The sequence below is a fragment of the Parasteatoda tepidariorum genome, chromosome 3 (genome assembly GCF_982258835.1).
Source record: "Parasteatoda tepidariorum strain Cologne lab strain chromosome 3, Ptep-v5.0, whole genome shotgun sequence".
NCBI lineage: Eukaryota > Metazoa > Arthropoda > Arachnida > Araneae > Theridiidae > Parasteatoda > Parasteatoda tepidariorum.
The window spans coordinates 9,175,220-9,202,944 of NC_141757.1; the positions used below are offsets into that span (position 1 = coordinate 9,175,220).

The following is a 27,725-nucleotide window of genomic DNA, read 5'->3' on the forward strand; positions in this document are numbered from 1 at the left end:
GTAATTTTTGGAATTTTACAAAATACAAAAAATAATCCCATGTTTATTTTAAAGTATTATAACAAAACGCGCACAGGGTGCATTGTAGAAGAAAAGAGCAATTTGGTGTCTACTGACTGACAATTTTTTAGTGTTATATTTTATCACCCTGTGACCGATTAGCAACTGTTATTCCGCTACGCTATTTCATTTACTGTAGCATTTTTTTTAAGTAGTTTGTTGAACTGTTCCTTATTTCTGAGTTTTTCCTGCAATTAAAATCTGTATAGTTAACCTAATATAGATCATACATGAGCATGGTGATTGTGTATTCCCTCTTAATATTTTGTTTATAATATGTAACAGGGATTTTTTTGTTCAGATTTGAGTGGCAATCCTTAATCGGTCTTTATTAGTTTTCTGTAAATTTTTAAAATATGTTGAAAATAAACGTAACTAAGCTTAAAATCCATAATGATAAATTGGTATTGAAAACATTTTTCTTTTAATTGTATGTCTTAAAATTCTTAACAATAATTTGAACAATATATAATAATTTAAACCAGTGATTTCCCAAAGTGGTCTATATCGACCCCCAGGATTCGATGACAACCTGCAAGGGGTCCATGTTGAGTAAAAAATAATTGGGGGTCAATGATAGTGGATCTCATATGGGCAGGTAGTGACTTTTAATTTTGGCATTTCATGAATGGAATAATCAACATACAGTGATAGTACTTAATTACCTACATTATATTACCTTATAATATAAAAGCATATATCTATCTACATTCTATATAATTTATAAAAGTAGCTATGAAGTAAAAATTTTATGAAAATTTAAGTTATTAGGATTATTTTTTGATTTATAAACTTAATTATTATAAACTAGCAGTTGCATGCAGCTCTGCCTGCGTACGTTTTTATTTTCTCTGCGTGTAAGATTTTATTTTGTCACAAAAAAGTATATTTCTGTGGTAAATTGTAGTCTAACCTGTGTTAACTCTTTAGCTAGCTAGACTGCTAACTTTATCTACGCACAAGATCACAGAGATTTGCTGCCTACTTTTTACGTGAAAACGTAATAAACAGACCGACAATACCCTACTACGGTTTTGTATACAAACTTATTTCCAAAGTTATAATATTTGTAGCGGAGTACTGGTTATATACTGGAATTATTTTATTCCATTTATATATTAAATTAGATTGAATTTAATTAATAAATGTATAAAATAACATGTTTTTTTCCACAATATACTTCACTACAGCTAGAAATTTAAATATTTCACTGTGATTAGCACTGTACCAGCTATCAAAAATGCATTACAGAATTAAGTTGATGAATTTACAAAAAAATCAATACCAGGAAAGTCTATCCAAAATGGAAAAATTTGGCAAGGGATCTGCGAAACAAAAAGGTTCAGGAACCTCTGGTTTAAACAATATTTTACTAGTATAAAATAATCCTTTTTTCTTGAATAATATCTAATTTCATGCTTGAAGTTCGTACAAACCCATCAGTACAAAGACCAAGGATTTTAATTCAAGTATGCCATAATTTTATAGTTCTCCAAATTTTAAAGGTTTAGTTTATACTGTTGTCTTAATATCTCATTTATACTAACGTCTAATTTTGACGTATCTTATTTATTTATGTCATCTAAGAAATTGATTAAATCAGATAATGATTTGGATATGTTGTTAATGGATATGTTTGGATACGGTAAAGTAACTGAATATAAAATTTAAAGACTCATTACTTGAAAAAAAATTATTTTCTAGTGAAGGCAAATGAATGATCATGTTGTATTTTCCCTCTCGCTTTCTGATTGTACTATTACACTTGCCCAACCAGGAGATACACAGCTGCCAGTTACGTAAGTGCAAATAGAATTTAGTTTAGGTGTCTCATTGAAATATGTTTGATCAATATTCAGGTAATCATCTCTATGTACAAAAAAAAAATATCGTAAGAGCTACCACCTACTCCAACTAATATTTTGTGTTTTTAACTTAGTGTTGCATTTTGCTTTGCTGCCAAAAACTATAACACTTAGAAAGTTAAATTACTAAGGCATGTAGAAGACTGTTCAGAAATTATGATGCTATAAAAAAATTAACATTCTATTATTTGTTCAAGAATTGTTAACTGTTAAACTTGTTGTAAAATATACCATACTGGCCCCTCTACAGTCCTTAAGAATTAAACTACTGAGTTGATATTTGGCATGCTGAAAGGGCCACATTTGTATATGAACTTAACACAGAGTTTTTTTTCTAAAATTCCAATTTGATTAAAAGGCATTGCAATTTTAAGTGCCTTTTTTGCAAATTCTTTCTCTACTTCTCCCCATGTTTTTGTTGTTGATTTACCTTAAATTATACTGTGTTGCCTAACATCTATAAGACTTAGAAACTTAAAATTACGAAGGTGTGAAGAATAGTACACAAAATGTTCTAAGGAATTAGGTATAGATGATTCGATTGTTAGTTTAAGAATTATTAACTGTTAAACTTGTAGTAAAAAAAAAGAAGAAAAAAAACACATGTTCGTCAATCTACTATCTGTAAAACGTAACTACAGAGGTAAAATTTAATTAGCTAGTTGTACCATTTTATACTTTGATTTATTCTCAGCCTTTTTAAAAATTCGCATTTGTTCAAAAGTTATTGCAAACTTAAGTCAGTTTTTTTTCAGCTTATTTTTCTTTAAATATCGACTATTTATCCGTTATTGTAAAAAAAAAATATTTTTCCGCACAAAATCTTAATATCTTTAATTTAAAAATTCTTGCTAGAGTAGATGTCAATCTGAAGTAGCAAAAGAAAAAAAGAGATTATGTGTTGCCCATTATAAATCTTAACATTTATAGTGACATTTTAAAAAATAAAATTTAATGCAGAGTTTCCTATTTTAGTTATAGGACAAGAAAATTACTTCTCATTTATTTACATGTTAACGAAATATTCTGTATTTTTGTGGAAAATATTGATGTTTAAGAAATAAAAATCAATTATGAATGTTGGAAAGCGGAGATTTCCAGTATATTAAATTTGTTAAGTGTAATCTCTCTAGGTATCTTAAATATATAAAAATTATTTATTTTAAATGTATGTAAAATAAAATAAACTTATTTTTAGTAAATGAAAAGTTTTTTTTTTTAAAGGAAAAGTTTTTTTTAAAAGAAGTATTAATTTAACAGGGGGAAAAAGCTTTATTTCAAACCCAAAGCTTTCGTTGTTTTTCTGGAGAGCATATTTGTAAAGAAAGCACATTTTATGTCATCTTTAATTAAACAATCAACCTCGTAAGTGTCCCAGTTATTATTATCATTCGAAAAATTGAGAATATATATATATTTAAAAGAAAGTTTTTTTCTGAATTCAATTAAAACTTTTTACACTCCAAAAATATTTGGACTAACATAATCTTACCATTTAATAAGTTATAAATCTCAATATTTATAGTAAAATTTTTAAAAAGAAAACTTAATAGATAGTTATAAGTACTATTCCCAATGTTAGTTGTTATATATTTCATCCACAAATGAAGCAAAGCCTCCTAATATATTAAATTTGTTAAGTGTAATCTCTTTTGATGTTTTAAATTTAAAAAAAAATATGTATTTATTTTAAATGTATGTAAAAAAACAACTTATCTTTGTAAAAGAAAAGTTTTTTTTAACAAAAAAAAAGTGCATCGCTTTTATTTCAAACCAAAAGTTTTAGTTTTTTTTTTCACTGGAGAACATATTCGTAAAGAAAGCACATTTGATTAAACAATCATCTTCGTAAGTGTCCTAGTTTTTTCCTTTAAAAAAAAAATTTTTTTTATGAAAAAAAAAAATTTATTTTTTTCTGAATTCAATTAGAGCTTTTTTCCACTCCAGAATTACTCGGACTATAACTTAGTACATTTATCCACTGATATTCCTACATTTATTGATTTTTCAAAAGAAATCAATTAAAATAATAAAAAGAGAAAAAGTTAATAAGTAAAAGATCCTTTTGCAATAAATTTCTAACTAACTCCCTGGCATTACAGTCCATGTTGGACCATGGTCTCACTAACAATTTTCCTCCAAAGTCGCCTGTCTTTAGCTCTTTGTTTCCAGTTTTGGACTTTTAGAGTCTTAAGGTCTTTTTCTACCTCGTAACCATCTCTTGGCCGCTCTTCCTCCTTTCCTCTGGCACTGCCCCTTGAATATTTTCTTAATGCCTCTGTTTTCCTCCATTCTCTCAAGGTGTCCTAGCCATTGATTTCTCTTTGCTTTTACGTAATTTATGATACCCTTTTATTTAAATGGTCTTGCAGTTTCAAAATTGTATCGCCTTCTCCACAGATCAATCTCTTTGACCGGTCCAAAAATAGTTCTAAGAATTATTCTTTCCCAGGTAATCAGCATTTTTTCTTGTTTCTGGGTTGGAGTCCATGTCTCTGATCCATAGATAAAGGTTGGTCTGATTATAGTTTTATAAACCTGAAGCCTCGTTATTACTTTTGATGTTAGCAATCTCTTAAGTGCAAAATAACTGTGGTCCCGTAGTGGACTGATCGTTAAGACACGGTTCCCAGCAGATCACCGAAGTCAAGCATCACTGGCTACGGTCAGTGTGCGGGTGGGTGACCACTTGGATCAGTCTGCGTAGGGACCGAGGGTGTGCGGTATTGGTCCTCGTTAAACTGTGCTACCTTAAGGTTTCTTCATACCGACTGCAACAACAACAAATCGCATGTTGCCGAGGTTTGACGCATGCTCACTTCTCCCTTTCTCCCGTTGTTGCAACAGCCAGCAATCGCCGTCGCACTGGTTTCAAGAATTGGATTGAGTTGAATTTTCGTCGCTGTTGCAGACCCGGGAGCCAATCAGATTTGTTTTAACTCGCTACCCACAATTCCCCTGTGAAGCGAAAATCTTGAATCCATCTTGATCGGATTGTTTACACTTTTGGTAGTTTTCGATAGTTTGATAGTTTAGTAGATTTTCGTTATTTAAAGAAGAAAAATGACAGAAGACATCATAAACTTTGTGCAGGAATGCCCTTGGCTATATGATGCTAGCAGGGCAGATTTTAGAGATTCTACAAAAAAACTGAATTCATGGAAGAAATTGGCGGAGATGTTGAAGACTGATGGTGAGTACAAGTCATTTTGAAATTTTATCTTAATATTATTGTCATCAAACAGTTTCTAAGAGCATGAGGATAAATTTAAAAATCATTTTACCCGGTTTTAAAACTTGATCTAAGTCTAATTTGTTTTAAAATTAAAATTTAATTGTTATTAAAATTGGTTGCTTGTCTATTATAGAAATATCTTTTAGTGGCAGAGAAAAATGCCAATTCTTACGGCAAGTTTTACAATTCTGTATTCATTATTTTCCCTTCATATATCTACTACTTGAAGTTTTATACAAAACTTTTAATAAAAGTGAATATAATTTATTTACTTTGTAATTTTCATAAAATCATTCACATGTTTAGATACAAATGTATGCAAAAAGCTTTGAATCGCATGATACCTACTCATATATGGTGTGGTGTATATTTGCGACAAAATTTATGTTTGTTATTTTATCGAAATTTATATCGTGTATTTGTTGCAACGAAAGGGTATCCCAACTGAATAAAAATTGTTATGTCAGGGTTCCCACGGTCCTTGAGAGTCCTTGAAAGTCCTTGAATTTTTTTTTGCTAAATTTAGGTCCTTGAAAGTGCTTGAAAAACGTCTTAGGTCCTTGAAAAACTTGATAGGTCCTTGAATTTGTCCAATACTGCCGGCGGCCCTTTTTTTTAAAACACCCGCGGATCGTTCTCGTTCTTTCTGTTTTGTTCCCGAGCTCTCTCACGTGGTTTTTAATGCCACCGTTTCTAACCGGGCCTAGCGTCTTGATGTCTGCCAAGCGCGCGGAGCACAGCAGACAATCAATGCGTTCGGGGCGAGACTCCACTTCATCTTCTGTCGCATATGCTTAGATCTTCTTTTTACTTATAGAAACTGGAATACTCTCGAATTTCGTAACAATATGTACCTTGTAGTTTTCAATAAATTTGCCGTTTTACCATCCGCACTTGTCCTTACGTTTGCGTCATTTCAAAACTTTATTGTAAAGCGTAATCGCAAAGGCACAACTTCGTATTTGTGTTATGTAGTTATGCCTGGGAAGTGCTATTTTAATCCCCAATGGATGGATAATCAAGCTTATAAAGAATGGATTTTATCGATGCCCGAAAAGAAGTTCAGAGCCAAGTGCCGATTGTACATGAAGGAGATCGATATCGCGAAAATGGAAGAATCTGCTCTGAAATCACACATGAAAGAACGGTAAAACAAAAAAGCAGTCTCATGCCCTGAGTTCTCTTTTTCCAAAGACATCAACATCTAATTCATCTGGTGTAAATACTCCTTCAACATCGTGTGCCCCTTGTGAAACAGAAACTTTAGTGGCCGAGGTAACATTGTCTTCTTATCTGGTCAAAAGGAATGTGCTTGATGCTGAAATTCTCTGGAGTCTGAAGTGCATCACTAGTAATTATTCATGTAACTCCTGTGAAGGGATTAGTAAATTGTTTTCCAAAATGTTTGCTGATAGCTGTATAGCGAGACAATTTTTTTGTAGTGCCACAAAGTGAGCCTATTTGGGCTCCTTTGGATTGGCACTATACTTCAAAGGGATTCTTATAAATGAGCTGAAAAATCTTGATTGCTACACTGTACTCTTTGATGAGACGTTAAATCAGTCTCTACAATCTAAGCAGATGGACATTATGGTAAGGAATTGATAATAAAGTTTGCACAAAGTATCTTACCTCCCAATTTATGGGTCATGGAACTGCAGAAAATATTTTGTCCTCTTTTTACAAATGCATGGATGATGGTTAAAAGCTCTCTAAAATACTTCAATTATCCATGGATGGACCCTATGTCTATTGGAAATTCTATTAGAAGCTTCAGTGTGAATTAAAAGAGAAATATTCCCACCAGGTCATATTCATTGGCAATTGTGGATTACACATAACGAATAATGCTTTTAAACATGGTGAAAATGGGATATGTTCCTTCTAATTTTTATTTTCAGAAAGAATTGTTGCTGCATAACATTTAGAGAAGGTTGTGTAAATTATGGATGAATAATTTCAGAAACGATGTTTAATAGAGGAGAGGAGGGGATTATGGAATAGTCATGGAATATGGAATACCTAAGATTTAGCTCTGTCTTTCATGCAGCATTCACATGGAAATACACAGGATTAAAGGATTTCACCATTAACACCTCATTACCATTAGTTATAGATTGCGCTGAAAATGATTTTGTGAATTAATATGCAAAACCAGTAGGGTTGTTTTTAAAAATATATAAATTTTAGTCCATAATACATATACTCTCTTCTCTCTATATAGGCAAAGCATTTAAGTATTATATTTGAAATTAATTATTGCCACAACAAGCATTGTAGCTTCTAGTAAAATAGAAGAGAATAATTTTTAAAATTGGTCTTAGATTAAGGTCCTTGAAAATTTTGTTGAGGTCCTTGAAAAGTCCTGGAAAGTCCTTGAATTTCAATCTCATCATAGAGTGGGAAGCCTGTATGTGTTTGAATTGCATGCTACTGTATTTGTATAATATTATACTTATTTAATTATGCATATTAATTTTTTTAACGTGTCATAACTTAAGTTTTTACAAATTAAAACTATTTTCGAAATATATAGATACCATACGAATTGAATTCGAACCATAAGATTTTCGAAATATAGATACCATACACTATATATTCTATAAATATGAAATACATAGTGCGTATGGTATCTTTGAGATTAACTATGGCATTAAATTATTTTCGATTTCAACTTTTCACCTATTTACAAAGGGAACTAAGTATAAATTTAAATTTATGTTTGCGTAAATATATATATGTTACTGTGAAAGACAGAAATTGGTCGTTGTTGACTTTCACTGGAGAATGTTGCTAATCATGTAGTTGATTTCTTCGATAGATTAGAAGAAACATCAGTGTTTGGTGTATCGAGCAAATATATACCGGGCAATGGTACTTGACCTTAGAAAAATATCAGTGTAGGGTAAACCGGGCAGTGGCAATGAACCTTAAAAAAACATCAGTGTAGGATATACCAGGCAAATGTATACTGAGCAGTGGCACTTAACTAAAGGTGGTATGACTAGACCTTTGGTAAATGTCCAAAATATATCCTATCTAGTTAAGTGCCACTGCCCGATATATCCTACACTGATGTTTTTTTTTAGGTTCAGTGCCACTGCCCGGTATACATTTGTCAGGTATACCCTACACTGATAATATCATTAAATAAATTAATATCAAATTGGATATAACAAATATTTTGGACAATATGTGATTGCTGACATTCACTGGTGAAAGTCAACATTTTCTTGATTAGGGCCATTCACAGTAACATGTATAGGTATTCATTTTCAAATTTATCCTCTGAGAATTTTGCTATCGTGAAATTTTCTTTAGGTAATATCTTTTATTTTATTTCACGATTCTCTTAATTTCTATATCGTGTTTGTTTTTCTTATTGCGCAAATCATTGTTATTCTGATGCATTTTACTGTTATATTTTTATAGTTCAGGAAGTTAAAAAGAGGTGGAGATCCCTCAGAACTTCGTATGTGAGGGAAAAACACAGAAAACCAAGTGGCTCGGCAGCTGTGGAGAAAAAGCCATGGGTTTACATGGAAGCCCTAAATTTTTTACAAGACCATGTAAAAGAGAAAAAAGATTAAGTGTTTGAAATATATATTTGCTATATGGTCGAAGTGTACATGAATGTATACTTTTTAATTAAATGATTTTGTTAATATTTTTTAGAACCTTCAATAATTTTTCTCAGGAAATTGAGAATGAAGCGGAGAAGGAAAATATTTCTGAAGCTTATCCAAGACCAGAAATAATTGAAGATTTGGGTAACTATGATTAAAATTTAAGCTTAAGTAGAATCAAAGTTCCTTAAGTGGAAGAGACTCTTTTTCAAACAATGCATAATTCCAATCTAGTTAAAATAATAGTACTAATTTATTCAATATATCAGTTTTAAATTAGTGAGCTTTAAAGATCAACTGTTGGAATAAAAATTAATCTTAATGGCTCGAGAAGGTGATCTCGAATAGGTATTAAGTGCAGACAATATTTTTAGTTGCGAAATCAGACATAAGAACATACTTCCTCTGACTAAACATACCTTTTTAACAGATTTCAGACCCACAGAATAAGGACCCAAATAGTTTAAAAGTTTTGACAAGTTAAAGTTAATAACTTTTGCATTAATTAATGATTAATAATTTTACTTTTTGCATATAATTATGAAATTCGTTTGTCCAAAGATAGTTCTATGCAAAAAATAATCTTTATTAAATATTTATTATTTTATTTAATTATGGTCGAATTGGAGTTTAAATAAATTAAGTATATGGGTCATATCCATTTTAACAACAATATTTATTTTCCAGTGAAAATAGGGAAAAATTCTGACATATTTGCATTCATATCAGATTATTATGTACAAGTTAATTTCTTGTCAAGTGACTCATATATAGCAATAATAATGATCTGGATACTAATTGTGCACCCTATTGTGAATTTATTCTTGTGTATGAAATAATTATTTATTTTGCTAGAACTTTTTACTTCTTCTACGTGGTTAAAAGGAAATGAATTTATTGTCTTAATTAGATTCCTTTCCATTATTTCATATTTATATGAGTTTTATTTACGTTTCAGATACAGAAATAGAAGTTGAGTGTGATATCAACACATCATTTGCTGATAATACTCAGGAAATATTCTTGCAAAGTATGTTGAAACCAAGTTTACTTTTGTAGTATTAATATATTGACTTTTGTGTTTTGAAACTATAGTTTATTTTTAAAAATTTTACTGTTACTTTTAATGAACAATAGTAATGTTGGCTATATATTTTATACATGATATATCCATATTATAGTGGAAATTTTAAATTGCTCAATGCTATGGTTAGAATTTAATATAAAATGTTGCTTAACATTTATATTTATTGCATGTCTCTTTGGAGTTGCAGTAGATTAACATTTTATTGCATGGCAATTTTAAAATTAAATCTTATACCAATTTTTCCGACATTTTATACATCTCTTTTTCTTTTGTTGTTAGTTTTTATTACATTTGCTTTATTAAAATTATTCTTGGTAATATAGGACATTTTATATCATAATATAAAATTTTAGTTTTAAAAAACTTATTTAAGTATCAAAAGGTTTTATCTGTAATGTTAATAAATATAACGAGATTGATGGCAATATCACTTCCATGCTCCCTACTCTTTCTACTATTTACTCTTTCTGAATCTAATTGTAAAAATCAAGAAAGGTTATTGGTAAAAGCCATAATACTTTTTCCAGTAAAAGAACACATTGCAAACACGAATCATATTTGTTGTTAATAACACAAAAAGTAAAAATAGTATATAAGTGAACATATTTTTCTGAACCTCTGATTATTTTTTATTATTATCTTTTCATCTGAATCCCAAATATAAATTAGTATCTATAAAAAATTCAGAGAATTGTGAATTGAATTTTTAGGCAATAATACAGAATTTACTTTTTTATTCAATCAATCTTGCTTTCATTTAAAAATTTAAATTTTAGTCTTATCAGAGATTTTGCAACTTTTTACTTTCTAATTAAAGCATAATATTTTTCTAATTTCTATAATATAATTTATGTATTTCCTATACTTATTATAATTTTTTATATTCATATTTTAGGTGTACCTTCTACTTCAGTACCTTCTACTCCATTACCTTCTACTTCAAGACAACTCACGAAGAGAGTTATTAGAAAAAGAAAAGCTGAGGTGATTCTCAACAGTTTGGAGCAGACTGATAGTTTGCTAAAAAAAACTTTGCGTGGAAGACAACGAGGATGAGCATTTTTCACAACTAATGAAATTTTATTTAAAAGATGTGCCCACAGAAAGAAAATTAGACATACACTTAAAACTTTTGTCTGTTTTGAGAGAAGAATTAGAGAAAAACAAATAAAGAATGCAATGAAAAATATATATGTAATTATTTACAATTCAATACCAATTACAACCAACCACACATATTTGTTGAAAAATTGTTACAATTGTTGCATTAATGATAATTTTTTCTATTTCATTTTAACCTTTTATAACATATTATAATTTAAAAAAAAAGGTTTTTTATGTGTTCAGTACGAAACCTTTGTATGTGTTTAGTACGAAGAAGGAAAACAAAACTTAGCTGCACTGTACAAAGACTCTAGTTGTTAAAACAATTAACTATACTAAACTAAAAAACTATGTGCTGAGATTGAAATTCCTTAAATATTTTAATTTCAAATAAGAAAAAAAAATCAAATATAAAGAATAAATCTCTTTTTTTCTGCAGAGTATACAAAAAAAAAATTATAATAATTATAAGACTATTTTACATTTGTGACATTTATTTTTCTATACTGAATCTCTTAAAATAATAATGCTAATTCAAAAAAGTACTATTTAAAAATTTGACTTGAGATATTGGTTTTAAGAAAATATGGTCAATGAATTTTTTGAAAAGCACTGTTAAGATAAAATGCAGTATACAGTACAACCTGTAATTACAGTGACTCACAAAAGTGTTGGTACACTTATGACTTCCAATGAAGTTTATTTTTAAGTTATCAATGATCAAAAACTTTATCGCACAAAAAGTCATTGCACACTTTAAAATTATTTGCCCCTGGACAAAATTTTGTCTTGCCATGGTAATGGACTCTCTACAAAGTGATTTTTAAAAGCTTCCCTTATGGCTTTTGCCTCTTTTGAATACGCATTTGATGCAATCTGCTTCACATTCCGGAAACCTTCTCCCTTATCTTGGGTTTCCTGCGAAGTTAATTCTTCATGCCACTTGCCTTTTGTTACTATGCCATCCACTTCTAAGTCTGCATATGCAGAAGGCAAGTAGTGGCGTTGGCAGACAGTAGAATTCACTTTGTTTTGACAAACAAAATTGTGCAAGCAAACAACAGCTTTCACTATTTTCTCTACAGTTGATATCGAGGCTACAATTGGCTTTCTTAATATACGCCAACGACTGTTTGTTATGCCAAAAGTGTTCTCAATGAGCCTTCTTGCTCGGCAGAGTCTGTAGTTAAAGGCCTCTTGATCATGACTCAAATTTTTACCTGGGTATGGCCTCATTATGTTTTTTTTCAGCGGGAAGGCCTCATCTGCTATGAATACAAGAGGCAATTCTTCATTGCCCTGGGGAAGGCATCTGTCCCTGGGCAGATTAAGCCCTCCTTCTGACAAAAGTTTACCCAGCTGGGACTCTGAAAATATAGTAGAGTCTCCTTGCTTACCATATGCACCTATGTCCACAAATGTGTAGCAGTATGTGGCGTCACATGCTGCCAAAAGCACTACACTATAAGTCCCCTTATAGTTAAAGTAAAGGGAGCCACTGTTCCCGGGAGCTTGTATAATAACATGCTTTCCATCAATAGCCCCGACACAATTTGGAAAGTTTGTTATGTCCAAAAAAGTAGATGCCTTTTGCTCCCACATTTGTTGATTCGGCTTTTTCAAGTAAATTGGAGTCAGGCAACCCCAAATACTTTCGCAAGTTTCATTTATTATTGTAGAAACTGTGGATAAACCAATCCTGTGGTTGAAGGCCATGCTCGTCATGGAATCTCCACTTGACAGGTATCTGAAAAATAAAAGATAGAGCAGAATTAATTTATATGCATTACATTACCTATTAATGAAAAAAGTTAGCTTAAAAATATAGCAATAAAATTATACTAGTAGACATTATTACAAATTTGTCAAAAAACCATATTTAGTATAATTTTTAACAGGTAAGATATATTTTTAATAATTTGAGCAATTATCTACCCGCATTCGGGTTTAGATATGAAATAGCAAAGTTGTTGATTTTTCCCATAATATTTTTTAAAAAAAAAAATTTCTTTTCGGTATCCACTATTATAACACAGGACAGCAAATGTTACAAGCTGTGGGGCTAGTGAGGACAAACCTGATTACTTATTAAACAGTCATTATTACAACCCGGGTATATCTAAAGCCAAGTTGAAATCTAAGCCTTATTGTAGAATGTATATTGGTGTATTTTAATTGAAATACTAATTGGTAAGTATTTGTTGTAGTTCATTTATGTCACACAAGAGCTACACAATGGGCTATTGGCTACAGTCAATAGTATATTTTCAATAGTACCTGAGGATGATCCGAAGACATACTATCACAATTTTGATTTTCACTAATTTAAAAAGGCATATCACTATACTATTAAGTATATGGCATTATATAAGCATTTCACTATACTGAAAACAACATTTTGACAGCTAATCAATGAATACATTTGTAAATCTTTATTCTATTTAATTTCCTTGAAACTACTACCAACTTTAATTTGAATAACCATAGTTTCAACTAAGATGAAATTGAACTACTTGAATGATGTTTGAATGGACAACAAATGTTTATTAATAAAAAGAGATAACTAGTAAAATTTTTCGATCACATATCTTATTCTTTTTTTTTTTGTTAATATTTCAGTTTCAATAGTACTCTAATCTTGCCCTTAATTATTAGTATTATTTAGTTTGTGAATGAAGTTAACAATTTTAGAATAATTAACAAATACACAAAACCCATACTATTTAAAAAAAATTTAAGTAAAAAAGTTCTTAAAGAAGAGAAATTAACTTTATAAGTTGCAGTAGTATACAGAAATAAACTCTGTTTATTAAATTTTAAAACACCTGAATAAATTATATAAATATTAAACTAAACCTCATAATTTGATACTTTAAAGCTGTTTTTTACAAATTCTTTACAAATAAGTTTTGAGATTCTCAATCTCAGTAATGATTTTTAAATATATTTTTACTTCTCACAAGAGATTAATCTGCAATATTTTCAATACATTAAACATTCTCTAAAACGATACTACTTAAGTGATACACTAGCACTATATACCATGTCAATGTGAATAATTTGTTATTATTAGTAATAACAGTTCAATATTTATAGGACATGTATTAAAAATTGAAGTTTCCCAATTAGTGAATTCAAAATAACATTCCTAATGTTTGAATAGATTAAAAATAATTTTTGACTTAAGGTAAAAAAATATATATTCTTACCTCAGAGTAATACAAAGTCTTTCTGATGCTGAGATGGCTTCTCTATAATTAGTATCCATCCTTGTTATAGAAGGACCAATTAGTGTGAGCAAACGGTCAAATATTGCTGGACTCATCGGAAAATATGTGAAGAAGCTGTCCAGGTCATTTAATCGCATTTCTTGGATTAAGTTGTTAAAATGTCCCTACTCTTTTCTTTTAAGATTTAACTCTTTCACCCATGAGCGCTGATTTGTTTTCAATAATTGTAGCAACTGAATTCTACGACGCAATAGTAATTTTTTCATTTTTTTCTTATCCATTTTAAAATACACTAATATAAAATAAAAATAACAATTAATAAGTACGTAAAATTAAAATGAATCTTTAAATGAAATTTAGAAATTAAAATGAAAAACAATGTTAATTTTTACAGATTAGAAGAGATCGTTCGAAGCAGCAAAACTTGGAAAATACACGAGAAAAAACAGGAAAACAAGATTCTGAAGAAGAAGAAGAAAAAAAAGAAAAGAGCGCTCGCTGTTAAATGTCTGTTTTTGCGCATGCGCGAACATGGAAACGGGTTTGTTGTATCTTGCGGTGTGAAGGTACTTGAAATCAGGTGCAACAGATTCACTGCAACAGAGGAGAAAAATCTTGTTTCGCATCGTTGTTGCGTTCGGTGTGTAGGCGCCTTTAATGTGCTCGACTTCGCACGCAGGTCGTCGGGCTACCGAAGCGGGGGTGTCATCCCCTCCGCAGAGGATCAAAATTGTGATGGCATGTCTTCGGATCATCCTCCGGGATGTTTCCCAGACCGTCGCCAATAGCCCATTGTGCAGTTCTAGTGCGCTGTAAATTAACAACAACAACAGCAAAATAACTGTGATTTCTAGCATTTAGTCTTTGCTTAATCTCTGACATAATATCATTGCTTTCAGTGACAACTGAACCCAAGTACTTAAATTCCCTTACTCAATAAATTTCACTTAGAATATTATTTGACATGTCTTCAATTTAATATCGTAAAAACAATTATAATTTTAATTGCATACTTTATTATTTATATTTATCTTCTAGGCTTACTAAATATTTAGCTTTTCATCTGCACATTTTTAATTTTGATTTTTTTAGGGGTGCTTCTTTTATTCAGTTGCTGAAAAATGTCGGACCTGACAAATGCTTTAACATCCTTCTGTTTGCCCTGACTGAACAAAAGATACTTTTCCATTCACGGAGCCTGATGTTTTGACTAGTGTGGCCTAAGCTGTAGTAATGGTAACTGCTTTTCTATGTAGATTTGTAAGACTCCTTTTAAGAATAGTTAAGATCAGAGGAAATTTTCTCTTTTCAAGCTTGCTATTAAAATAGTATGTATTACCGAAAATTAGACCAAATGAATTGTTTTGTTCTTCTAAAAATTATCGTGACACGTTAGGTGTGTAGTGATTGGCTCACCGCTAGAGAGCGAGTTGTTCACGCCCCTAATTAAAATTAAAATGAAGAGTATATACATATTTATATAACCGTCATTGTACAGCCGACCCAATTTTTGGGTTTATGACTATTAACGTTCACCTCTGTATCCTAAGTATAAAGTTAAGTAAGGTTTGTCAACAGCTCACAGACTGAAAATTTTATTTTCAATCATTAAAAGAAATTCACTAATGTTGCTTTCTAGAAGCATAGTATCCTTTTTAGGCTAATTATATTATATTTAGACTAATTATATTCTTATTTATAGTAGGCTAATTTATAAACTTAAAAATTATTCTATCAATACACACACATAAAATTAAGATGGAGGCAAGTTAAGACAAACCAGAAATGGTGAAAATCAGAACTCATTTGTCTTGTATACAGTTAAAAACAAATTTTGTGATTACAGTTAAAATATATTTTATAGTTGCTCCACTTAATAAATATGAACTGTTATTTAAGAAAATTCAATTAGCTATTTATTAGCAATTTTTTATACTATTTATAAGAAAAAATGACAATGATCAGGAATTACTCCAGTGATCAATAATTACCCCATCTATTAGGGGCAACATTTGATAGAGTTTCATTTAATCCATTGTAATGTTTACAGTAGATGTGAAACAATTAAAAAAAAAACCTTACACTATTTTTATATCAAAGAGAAAGAAAGTAAGTCAAAATATTTATTATTAAGAGAAGCAGGAGGATCTTTGCAGAAATGTACACATTTTGAAACCCATCTTTGAAATGGAAAATGCAGAAAGCAGTTTAAAAGATACTTATTTTGTTAAATAAAACAAGAAACTATTATTAAGTAAATGTAGTTATACTTTAGGAAAGTGTACAAGCATTCTTGTCCATGTCTCAAAATAAAAAAATATATATATATTTTTGTAAATAAAACTTAGGTGATAATTATTTTCCCCAGAAGCAGAGTGATCGTGAATTCCCCCGGGTCACCCTATTTCACAAAATATGATATAAAATTCATGTCACTGAGACAAAATAATGTTTCACTATATGTTCTTACCTTCTTTTCTGTTGACTACTGGATTGGCATTTCTTGGATCTTTCATCCTGTCTTTCCATAAAAGAAAAGGAATGAATTAGAATATGATCGTCATAAAAACAGTTAAAAATCAACAAAATCAAAACTGTTTCTTATATTTTATAATTTTTGTTAAAAACAATTTTTTTGCTTAAATGAAATTAATTTTGATTTAAATGAAGGAGAAAGATCATGTATTAAAATTATGGCAAAAATTTTAATTTTAGTAACTGACAATAAGTTGAATGTTTAACAACTATCTTTTTTATGCTCAATGCATATTGTATTTTAGCATAAACTACTGATGATTTTGATTAAAAATAATTATCATTGGAAAAGACTATAAAATTTAGTCGGGAATTGTAGGGGAAAATTTAGAGGACAGGTCTAAATCTAAAGTAATATGCATTGTTTTTTGAAGTTGGATAAAATATGTGAACTACTAAATATTTAATAATATTATAATAAAATTACAAAATATTTTTAAGTTATTTATAAGTTAAATATTTTTCTAATATAATGAAGTTGTTTTTAAAGTGAAAAATTTGCTCTTAAAATTTTTTTGATTCTAATTTAGAAAAAAAATAAGATATGTATGAAAAAAATAAGACATGGGAGCCAATTAGAATTAAAATAAATAGATAAATTCTAAATAAAGCTTTTGTTATTCAGGGCTCCCACTAAATTTTAGAAATAAAATTTCCTGAATTTTTGAGGAAAGTTTCCAACAGTTTCTGGATTATATATTTCATCTACACAGTTATCATCATAAATTAAATTTTAATTAAACAATTAATTAAAGTTACTTTATTGTAGAAAATAAGTCAAGTATAAGTTTCTTAAAAACAAAATTTTTAAAGGTGAAGGCTGAACAGGTATATTTTAGAATTACAACTATATAAAAACAGATAAAACTGAAAATAGTAAATTAAAATAATAACCATGAAATAATATTCTAATTTCAATTCAAAAAAATGGAACCTTAATTTCAAAGTAAATTAATTTTATAACAAATTTAATTTTACAACGTAATAATAGTTTTATAAAAAATAATACATTTTATAACAAATTTAATTGTAAAATTAAACCTAATATAAAGATTTGAAATGTTCTTATACCTTTACAGCAATTCCTTAAATGCAAAAAAAAGATAAAAACAACAAAATAAAAATTAGAAATAAGGTCCTTCTATTTAATATGTCATTTTGTTATTCATTTATTTAGTAAACAAAATATATTATATTGAGTATCAAAACAAATAAATTGTTTATAAATATTTATTTTATTTACTATTTTTTGGTGGTTTAAAAATTACTTAAAATTACTTCTCATATCTAATCAAAAGTATTTTTTGAAACAATAATTGACACCCGTGGTTTAGATTATTCAAATAATGTTTTTTTACAGTCCTTCAAAGAAAAAAAAATGGCTACCGAAATTAAGCAAATTATTAAATTAAGCAATGCTTTTGAAAAATGAAAGAAACATTTGTTATTAATGACTAAGAAATTATAAATTCTTCTTTTATTAGATAAAGTTAATTGAACTTTTATTTATGAAAAAAATCTTTTAATTCATTTTAAAACTAAACTAGCAGCTTACAGGAGAGCATAAAATGAAATAGCCAACTAAAAAATTATTGTTATAAAGCATAATTTCATAAAACTTAACAAATACAAGTAAAACGAATAAAACTAATTATAAAAAGCTATGTAATTAATAAAATAAATACATGAGCTGAAGAGAAAAAACATTTTACTTACTTGCTCTTTTAAAGTGTTTAGTTCTCTCTTTTTGCAAAGAAGAAAGTAGGCCCCTTTGGGACTAGGGACTAAGCAAAGATTCATTTGGCGAGAAAGTTTTTAAAAAAGGAGTATTTATCTCCTTTTTTTAAAAAACTTTCTCGCCAAAAGAATCTGTAGAATCAAGGACCACCTACTGGGCAGATTTTCCGTACTTGAAAAGAATGTTTCTTAGAATTGGGGGTAGAGGACAAAATGTGTTTCTTTCCCATCTCTTTCCCACATTCTTTTTACTTCAAGGACTTCAAACATACTTATCTGGTGATTTCAAACAGTAATCAATATCTATTTTGAATTATTAAAAACTATTTCTGGTCCTCATAATAAAAAACTAATATGCACTAAAACCTTTTATTAACTATTAGCGATAAGCAAGCTTTCTAAATTAAAAAATTATTGAAATCAAAATTCATTTCAGTACTTTTCGTAAGCAAATTTTTTATACATATAAACTATGAAATAATGCTTACATATATGTTTTGATTCGCGGAGCAGTAAATTAAAATATCGTTTCTTTATAATGCACAGTAAAGTTGCTATAATTAAACACATTTAAGTAAATAAACCATTTTTTAGGTTTTCATCAGCTTTTCAACAGTTTTAGTATATAAAAAACATGTTCTCTTTTTATGAAATATTTTTTATAAATAATTAAGTATCTTTAATTGGGCAAATTTATTTACATTAGCAAACTGGCTGTGCAAAATATAATATTAGTATTACAAAATTATAAATTAATAAAAACTATATATATATTCGTCTAAAAGACTATAAATTTCTTCCTTCGTTAAAAAAAAATATTATGTTTTTTTATGAATGAATGCATGAAGACTGTGTTATTTTATATCATTCACTTACATTACTAAATAATAATTATATTTTTGGTTGAAAGCTAATTATCACAAAGATTTAAAATCCTAAATAGCCAACTGCAACAAATTCATTGCCTTGGATACTTTAAACAAGAATTTGAAGCTACATTACTTTTCCACTAAATACTTACTTCTTTTAACTATCTTCATAAGGATAATGATGTTCTTTTAACTTTCTTACAGATGATATTCATACAATGAAATTCTATTTAGCTATGCAGATTTATACTTTCTATGGCGTTAAAATTCACGATTTTTAAATTATTTAACATAAAAATCGTAACTTTAACTTTAAAACTTTATTTTATTTACGTTTAAGCAACAACATTGATTTTAGAAATCCATTATTAGTTTTCTCACAGTTTTAAAACATGCATAGAATATTTTTGAAGTAACATCAGTTTTTATTTTGCTATTATTCGCATAACTATAACTTGTAAAAAAAGTTATTTTCTCTTTATCATTTGAAACTTTAAATATTTTATTAAATGCATAGTTAAAAAATTACCTGTCTATTTTTTGTTCAAAAATATTCCATTTATACAAAAATAAAAAATAGCAGGCTTTACCCTTTTCTTACTCCGCTCACCAACTCCCATAATTGCTTATCATTCATTCATCATATTTTCTTTATATATACTTCCTTAAGCTGCAATATTTTTCACTTTTCACAAAACACATAACATTTTATTTTCAAAATATACAATTATTGTACTTTTATGTAAGAACATTTTGTTAAGCATAATGAAATAGAGGATTTAATAAATTTGAAAAATAATTCTCTCTACTTAAAAAAAAAAACTAACTTAAGGAATACAGATTGTGTAATTCAATTGGAAAAAATAATGAGAAGTAATTTTAATCATTAACAAGACTTAAAGTTTAAATAGGGAATTGTTTTAACGTGATTTATTAAGTTTATTGCTTTTAAAAATGTCAATATAAATATTAAGAGTGATATTAGGCAACATACAAATCTCTCTCTCACTGTCTTTCGCTACTTTTGATTGACAACAAATTGAGCACAAGCTTAAAAAAGAAATTTTTTATGACAATTGATAAATAGTCAATATTTAAAGCAAAAAAAAAATAATAACTTAAAGAAAGCTATAACGAATGAGTATTTAAATTTGCAAGTGCTTTCGAACATATTGGAATTTCAAAACAAAATTCTTGTTAAGTTTACACATAAATCCACTATTTCAGCAAATTAAATTTTAACAAAGTTACCTTTCAGCTAACTACACAAAGAAAAAGTTTTGCTTAAATTACCGCTTTCTATGATAATAAATTTTTTTCAAAACAAAACCACAACTCTGTTAATAAAACCAAGTATTTAAACCATTTATTTGGTAATTTTTTGTTAAAATGATAGCAGTTTACCCGATACTCTAGCTTTCAAAATTATAGCTCTTATAACCTCCGATTTGGTAAAAAAATTATAAAACTGAATAATAAATTTGTCTGAACAGATGGTTTTTATACAGTGCTCTAAGCTATCATGATAAAATTACGAAATTTTACCACGTTTATCGCATTTCAAATCATATTATAAAATCTAAATTTTTTGCTATTTTTACCGAAAACATTACTTAACCACTTCGTTAAAAAATATTGAGCTTTTTGGTGTTCCCCTTCAGCCAGAAATAAAGTAAGTTTTACAACATTTTGGTAGTTTTGATTAAATTATTGAAATCTAAATTTTCTTTACATCTCATCATAATTTCAAATAATAAATCTTATCGTGTTTGCACAGTAAAACAAAATGAATATAATGTGAAAAGAAAAAGAAGGTGCGTAAAAGGAATTAATAAAATTGCAATTAATTTTCGAACAAATTTGAATACCGGTATTAAGTTCATGAACAAAATTAGCCTTTACAGCGCGTAAAATTTCAAGTTCGTATTTGCATTTCTGTGTTCTGCAGAGTACAGTATTTTTTTATACCAGATTTTGCAGATAACAATTTCCAAACTAATAATAGAATAGTCATTTTTCTATTTCATCGCACTCCCTGTCCATTTTTTTATAATCCTTTGTAATTTTATTTTATAACTGTCGTTGAGCAGCCGACCCGAATGTAAGCTTACGACTATCAATCTTCAACTTTGCATCCTTGTAATTTTGAATCTAATCCAAAAAACAAGAGAACTCCCGTACAAAAGTATAGGGAGCGAATTGCCTTCATGGAGAACTTTTTCATGGAACTGCACCGCATTTCCATGGCATGGTGAGGAAAACCACGAAAACCTTCCACGGTTAGCAAGACGAAGATGGGACTCTAATCCACGATGCGTCTATCACTTGGAATATTTTATGTCAGCCGGGTACGAAATTCGTATCAACCAGCAATTCAAATCCTCAAAACTCATTAGTAGGCTAGCGTTCTTTCCCCTGAAGCAATTATTTGAAGCTTTTAAATCTTACACTTTTTGTACAGCAAAGCCAAATGTAAATTTAAATTTAACACCCAAAAATAGCGGAAGGGATCTTCGCTTAGGGCTTTTTTATTTAGAGGGAAACGTATTATAGTAAATATTTCTTTCAGGATTCGGCTCAATAATTTAGTAGTTTTCCTCCCGCTGCTTATGAATTTTTTCATACGAAAAATTAAATAAAAATACAATATATTAATAATTTTTTTCAGAATATTTTTCTAATTAAAAAGATGAAATCGAGTTTAGAAGTATCTGAGTTAACTCCTCAAAGTAAATATACGAGGTATATCCACAAAGTAAGTTCCGTTTTGCTATATAAAAAAAACGTGTACAGATACAGAAATAATATTTATTGCACAAAAATCTACAACTGTGAAACTAATTTTCTACATAGCTTCCGAAATTTTGTAGGCACTTGTCATAGCGTGGCACAAGTTTTTGTATGCCTTCGTCATAGAAGGTTGCCGCCTGTGTTTTCAACCACGTAGTAGCATGTTCTTTCAACTCGTCGTCATCGTTGAAGTGTTGACCACCAAGGAAAGATTTTAGGTGTAAAAAGAGATGAAAGTCGCTAGGAGCGAGGTCAGGGCTGTACGGAGGATGATCAAACACGTCCCAGTCAAATTCCTGTAGGAGTTCTTTTGTCACGTTCGCAGTGTGAGGTCGGGCATTATCGTGTAAAAAAACAACACCTTTTGACAGTAATCCTCGGCGCTTGTTCTGTATTGCTCGGCGCAATTTCTTAATGGTCTCGCAGTAAACATGTGCATTGATTGTTTGGCCTCGTGGTAAGAAATCAATCAGTAAAATGCCTTTTTTGTCCCAAAAAACGGTGCACATGAGTTTTCGAGGTGTCAAGATTTGCTTAGGCTTAACTTTCGTTGGGGACGACGTGTGCCTCCATTCCATTGATTGCCGTTTAGTTTCTGGGGTCTCGTAAGATACCCAAGTTTCATCCCCCGTGACTATCCGAGAAAGAAAATCGTCACCATCTTCATTGTAGCGTGTCAAAAACTGAAGTGCACTGTCCATCCGTTGTTTTTTGTGTTGTTCGGTAAGAATTTTGAGTACCCAACGTGAGCAAAGTTTTCGAAATTTCAGTTTTTCAGTAACAATTTCATGAATTAGTGATCGTGAGATTTGCGGAAATTCCGTAACGAGAGCACTAATTGTAAACTTACGATTTTGCTTAAGCTTCTCTTCAACTGCGTAAAGCAGTTCATCAGTAACCAAAGACGGGCGTCCACATCGTTCTTCATCGTGGACTTGATCACGTCCTTCATTGAACTGTCTGACCCATCTTCTAACCATTGAATCACTCATAGCAGTTTGTCCGTAAACCTCACAGATTTGCCGATGAATTTCACATGGTTTAACTTTCTTTGCATTTAGAAAACGAATCACAGATCTGATTTCACAAGCGGCGGCATTTTCAATTAAGGCTGTCATCATAAAGAAGCACTACAAAAAACACATCGGCAGCATGGATCTGAAAATGGCGCACAATTCTTCTGCTTGAGTCAGAGTAACTAGCGCGGTTTACTCTATTGTTTATTATGAATAATCTTAAATAGATGAATTATTGTATATCCTGTGATTAAAGTCAACCCAATTTTGATTACAACATATGGTCAGGTGTAAGTCAACCACTATGTAAACCAAATAGGAAAATTTCTAAAATTAGAATATAAATAAATAAAATTGTTAAATCTCTCTGAATATGATACGTTTACCCTTAAGTAAAGATGATGTTTGAGACCATCTCCAAAATATAAATTCAATTGTTATTGTGAAGTCTTTTTAAAAGTGTGGAAATAAAAAATTTTTGAATGGGGATTAAAATTATTTTCTGTAAGACTCAGCAGATGAAGTTTTAAATGTGAGATCCGAATAAAGACACTGTTAATTGTACTGAATCTGACAGGTGATCTGAAATCTTTAAATTTGTAGCTTTATGGTCTGTCTTTAAAGTTTCCATTGTGTTATATTTTTTGAAATATATAACTTTTCTTAATCTTAATTTTTCAGAACGTATTTTAAGGAATTGTTTTTTAAAAAACCAATATATGTAAAGAAAATATGAGAGATAATTCAGAATTAATTCTACACAACATAGTAAAAATAGTTTTTGAAAGGAGTAAATTGATACTGAGTTATTCATACATATCTTATAGTTTATAATGCATGAATATTTCACATTCAACGAATGCCCAACTTTACTATAATTGGTTCACCAAGAGTTGGCACTTGGCTCCACCTACTCGGGCGCAGAGTTAATTTTAGCGCAGGATAGGATAAGCATTTTCGCTGTTAAAAAGGAGACAACCCTTAATGCGCGCCAAATGCAAACAGTAAATTCTTTTTCACTTACTTCTCTTTCTCATCTGCTATTATACATTTCATTACTCTGGCTAATTGAATATATATTTTAAATTTAAAAACTGCTGCTTTCCCAGCAAAATGTCTCAAAAGGGACTATCTTTTCACTCAAAAGAGAGAAATATCAAATCAGGGTGGCCACCCACCTGGAAAACCTGGAATTATCAGGGAATTTTTTTTATACTGGAAAAAACCTGGAAAAATCAGGGAAATATGGATAAAAACCTGGAAATTTTAAAGAAAAGCTGGAAATTTTTTCTTATACATTTTTTTTTTAATTTCACTAATTTAAATTATTTGCTAATTTTCTTAATTTAAATTGTTTCATCCATTATACCTACATTTTTTAGACGGAAATGTATCTCCAAACAGTTAAAATATCATAAACTTACTTTGCTTTCATCAAAATTTGCTCCATTATAACCCTGTTAAACTAGAATACAACATAAAATTCTCCCATGGTTGCTAAGCAAATGTCTTTGATCTCTATGCAGACTATGGGACTGTGCAATTTAGGAAGGGCAAAGATTATGGTGGATGTGGAAGACGGGGTTAGGATTCGGTTTTTGAATTCTGTCCGTGTTCACACAGAATGATTCAAGTTTGTTCGCAATTGGGAGCGGTAATTTTTTTCTATTTTAACAAAATGTTTTTGTATTTTTAACTTTATTAAATTCTCTAAAAATTAGTTGATTATAATTTAATAACAATAGATTTTATAATGCACTCTTTTTCTGAAAGCTTTTGAACTCCCATTCAAAGAAATCTGTAAATTATTTTTTCTCAGCAAACCAACCAATCACGCATTTCATTTTAACCTTTTATAGTATATTTTTATTTTGAAAAAAGTTTTTTTTTAGAACTAACTATATATTTATATCAAATTTTACGGTTTTGTTGGTAAATATTAGTTTTTGATTCAAAATTTGAATTGTATAGTTATTACAATATGGAAAGTTTGTAAATGTTGCTTGCATTCCAGAGATGATATTTCAAAACTATTCATCTTTTTACCTAAAAAAGCTGACAATGACTAAGGAATATATAGGAAACATATTAAATGATGTATATACATAAAATAGAATTTTTTTTTTTCATATGTGTTTAGTCAGAAGAAGGAAAACAAAACTTAGTGTTTTAGTTCTGCACTGTACAATATTCCAGTTGTTCAAACAAAAACAATTAACTATGCTAAACTAAAAAACTGTGTGTTTAGATTGGAATTCTTTAAATGTTTTAATTTCAAATAAGGAAAAAAAATCAAAAAAGTATAAATTTAAAGGAATTTTTTTTATTTTTTTTCTTCTATAGAGTATAGAACTGAAAATTAGACAATTTTACAATTCTGACATTTATTTTTTTATACTGAATCCCTTAAAATAAAAATGTTATTTTAAAATACCATTATTTAAAAATTTGACATGAGATATTGGTTTAAGGAAAATATGATCAGTGAATTTTATAAAAAGCACTGGTAAGATGAAATACAGTATACAGTACAGCTTTATATTGAAATGTAATTACAGTGATTCAAAAAATTGTTGATACACTTATGACTTTCAATGAAATAAGACTATCCATTAATTAAAATAAATCTTTCAGAATATATATTTAAGGATAAAAAATGTGTTCTAATCTTAACAAAACTGAAATATTTTAAATGACAATATGAAATATTTTGAAAACAAAGGAAAAGTTTATTTTTAAGGAATCAATCATCAAAAAGTGACAAAAACTTTATCCCACAAAAGTCATCATACACTTTTAAAGAAAAAACTCAGTCTATTAGTAAATCTAATTTTTCGTTAAATTAACATTTAGTGGAGTTTCTTTTAACATCTACAATAGCTTTTAAAGGTTGAAAATACGTGTAACTAGTTTTTTTTTGTCAGGTGAAATTCGTGCAGAATATTTTTTTAAAATTTTTATAGAAACTTTTACAGCACTCAATTGCAAATTTATGAATTTTTCCACAAAATTTATAATTTTAATCTCTGATATGAAGTCCTTCTTTTAAGCATTTTATCACATATTGCGCAGTTCAATTGAATACAGTAAACTAATTTAACATATTCATTACTGATTTACCTCTTATAAAGACAAATAATCAAATTTGGTCTATTCTATTACGACCACAAGTCATTTTTAAATGATAAAATAAAATATTACGGAGTTAGCAAGCAAAAATTAAAATATAATTTTGCTATTATAGGTTTGATACTAAATTGCTAATAAAGAAATGAAAAATAATTAAATAAAAAAAGCAATTGACAATAATTTTAATTCTGAGATCCAAAACATTTAAATGTACGATGACTTTCGTGGGGTAACATTTTTGTTACTATTTGATAAAAAAAATTAACGTTTGCTTTGTTTTTAAAATATTCCGTGCAGTTTTGCTAAGAATAGATTATACTTCTTATTATCAAATACCCATTGTGAAATATTCATTTTAATTATTGAATTTTTATTTCCTATTTCAATATAAGTTATAAGTGAGTGTGCACTTTTGGGAGCCACTGTAATTATTAAAAATTATTAATATATAATCACCTGAAACGGTTTTCTTTTTCTTAATGAAAATATATTAAACAATACTTATACAAGGTTTTATTGGTTATTCTGATTTTGTGATTTTGTAGGTACACTTTAAGCAAATACTACTTAAAGTAACACATTAAATTCAATAAAAACAATTAAAATTATTCAATAAAAACAATATATTCTGCAAGCTAAACATATTATTTTCTCCACGTCTTAATTTTTTAGAAATTAATGTTGTACCCGAACATTAAAAAATAATAAAAAAATATCTTGTAAAAAAAAATTTTTTTCTCAGGATATGTTTAAAAAAATGACATTTTGAAAAAGATATATTTTAATGCAGACACTCTTCTTGTACACAGCCTACACTTTATAAGAAAAAAGGAAAAAAACAGAAACCTGGAAATTTTAAGATTTTTACCTGGAAAACCTGGAAAAGTCAGGGAAATTTGAAATCTGTTTTGAGTGGCCACCCTGTCAAATTTATGAAATATTTAATGTTAAAAAAAATACACATAAAGATTGCGAAATAAATATTTTTCTCATACGATTACCAAATAGCAACCTTCTTCAGGTTTGTTAACACCCTTTTCCCAAAAAATAGCAAAATAGTATCGTTGGAAAACCACGTGATGGAGGCGGAGCCAAGTGTCAACTCCTGTTGAATGAACTATACCAATGTATAAGTCGAACCCCCCTGATTTTTGTAAAATTTTTGGAATTTGAAAAGTTTACTTATGCACCAGGACATGCAATAGTAATGAATAGTTCTTTCCATTTAAATATTTTATTTTTAAAAAGTGAGTTTTGACAGTTTAAATTTAGAAATATTAGTGTGTTTACAGTATATTTTCATATCAAAAGGCCAAAAATGTGTTTATGCATGTATCAGGTCTACTTTGATTTCATCAAGAAAGGACTTTTTTTTTCAGTGCTGTTGCTGAAATTTCTTTATTTTATTTTAATGTGTTTTTGGTGAAAAATGCTGAAATTTG

At 29.0% G+C, this 27,725-nt stretch overlaps 2 protein-coding genes and 1 long non-coding RNA gene across 4 annotated transcripts in view; 2 read left to right on the top strand and 1 right to left on the bottom strand.

Annotated features, from left to right (window-relative positions):
* The window catches only part of LOC107447663 (phosphatidylinositol-binding clathrin assembly protein LAP-like), a 122,784-nt gene that overhangs the window by 93,081 nt on the left and 1,978 nt on the right, over positions 1 to 27,725 (top strand). Inside the window, exon 12 of the transcript XR_015432411.1 lies at positions 15,300 to 15,443. The gene's annotated coding sequence lies outside the window, so the exon portion shown is untranslated. The remainder of the gene's footprint in view (positions 1 to 15,299; positions 15,444 to 27,725) is intronic.
* LOC147812755 (uncharacterized) lies at positions 3,714 to 18,507 on the bottom strand. The gene is made up of 3 exons (XR_015432412.1): positions 18,459 to 18,507; positions 16,678 to 16,728; positions 3,714 to 3,793 (listed from the first exon to the last, which is right to left on the bottom strand). It is a non-coding gene; the product is annotated as an uncharacterized LOC147812755 (long non-coding RNA).
* On the top strand, positions 4,678 to 11,060 carry LOC107456004 (uncharacterized). 2 transcript variants are annotated; one of them, XR_015432410.1, is made up of 4 exons: positions 4,678 to 5,118; positions 8,593 to 8,750; positions 8,836 to 9,031; positions 9,217 to 9,816. XR_015432410.1 is itself a non-coding variant. In XM_087158756.1 (4 exons), exons 2-4 carry the CDS (start codon positions 8,813 to 8,815, stop codon positions 10,927 to 10,929), a joined length of 351 nt encoding a protein of 116 aa, XP_087014882.1. In that variant the 5' UTR covers positions 4,678 to 5,118; positions 8,593 to 8,812; the 3' UTR covers positions 10,930 to 11,060. The 2 variants fall into 2 exon arrangements, 1 of the variants encoding a protein (XP_087014882.1); XM_087158756.1 differs by adding an exon at positions 10,769 to 11,060 and having other exon boundaries at positions 8,593 to 8,930; positions 9,745 to 9,816.

Excerpts from the sequence above, each read along its gene's own strand:
- LOC107456004 (XM_087158756.1), top strand. The coding sequence starts at position 8,813 with ATGATTTTGTTAATATTTTTTAGAACCTTCAATAATTTTTCTCAGGAA. Across the intron at positions 8,931-9,744 it reads AGAAATAATTGAAGATTTGG|ATACAGAAATAGAAGTTGAG; the intron begins GTAACTATGATT and ends TTTACGTTTCAG. Across the intron at positions 9,817-10,768 it reads TCAGGAAATATTCTTGCAAA|GTGTACCTTCTACTTCAGTA; the intron begins GTATGTTGAAAC and ends TTCATATTTTAG.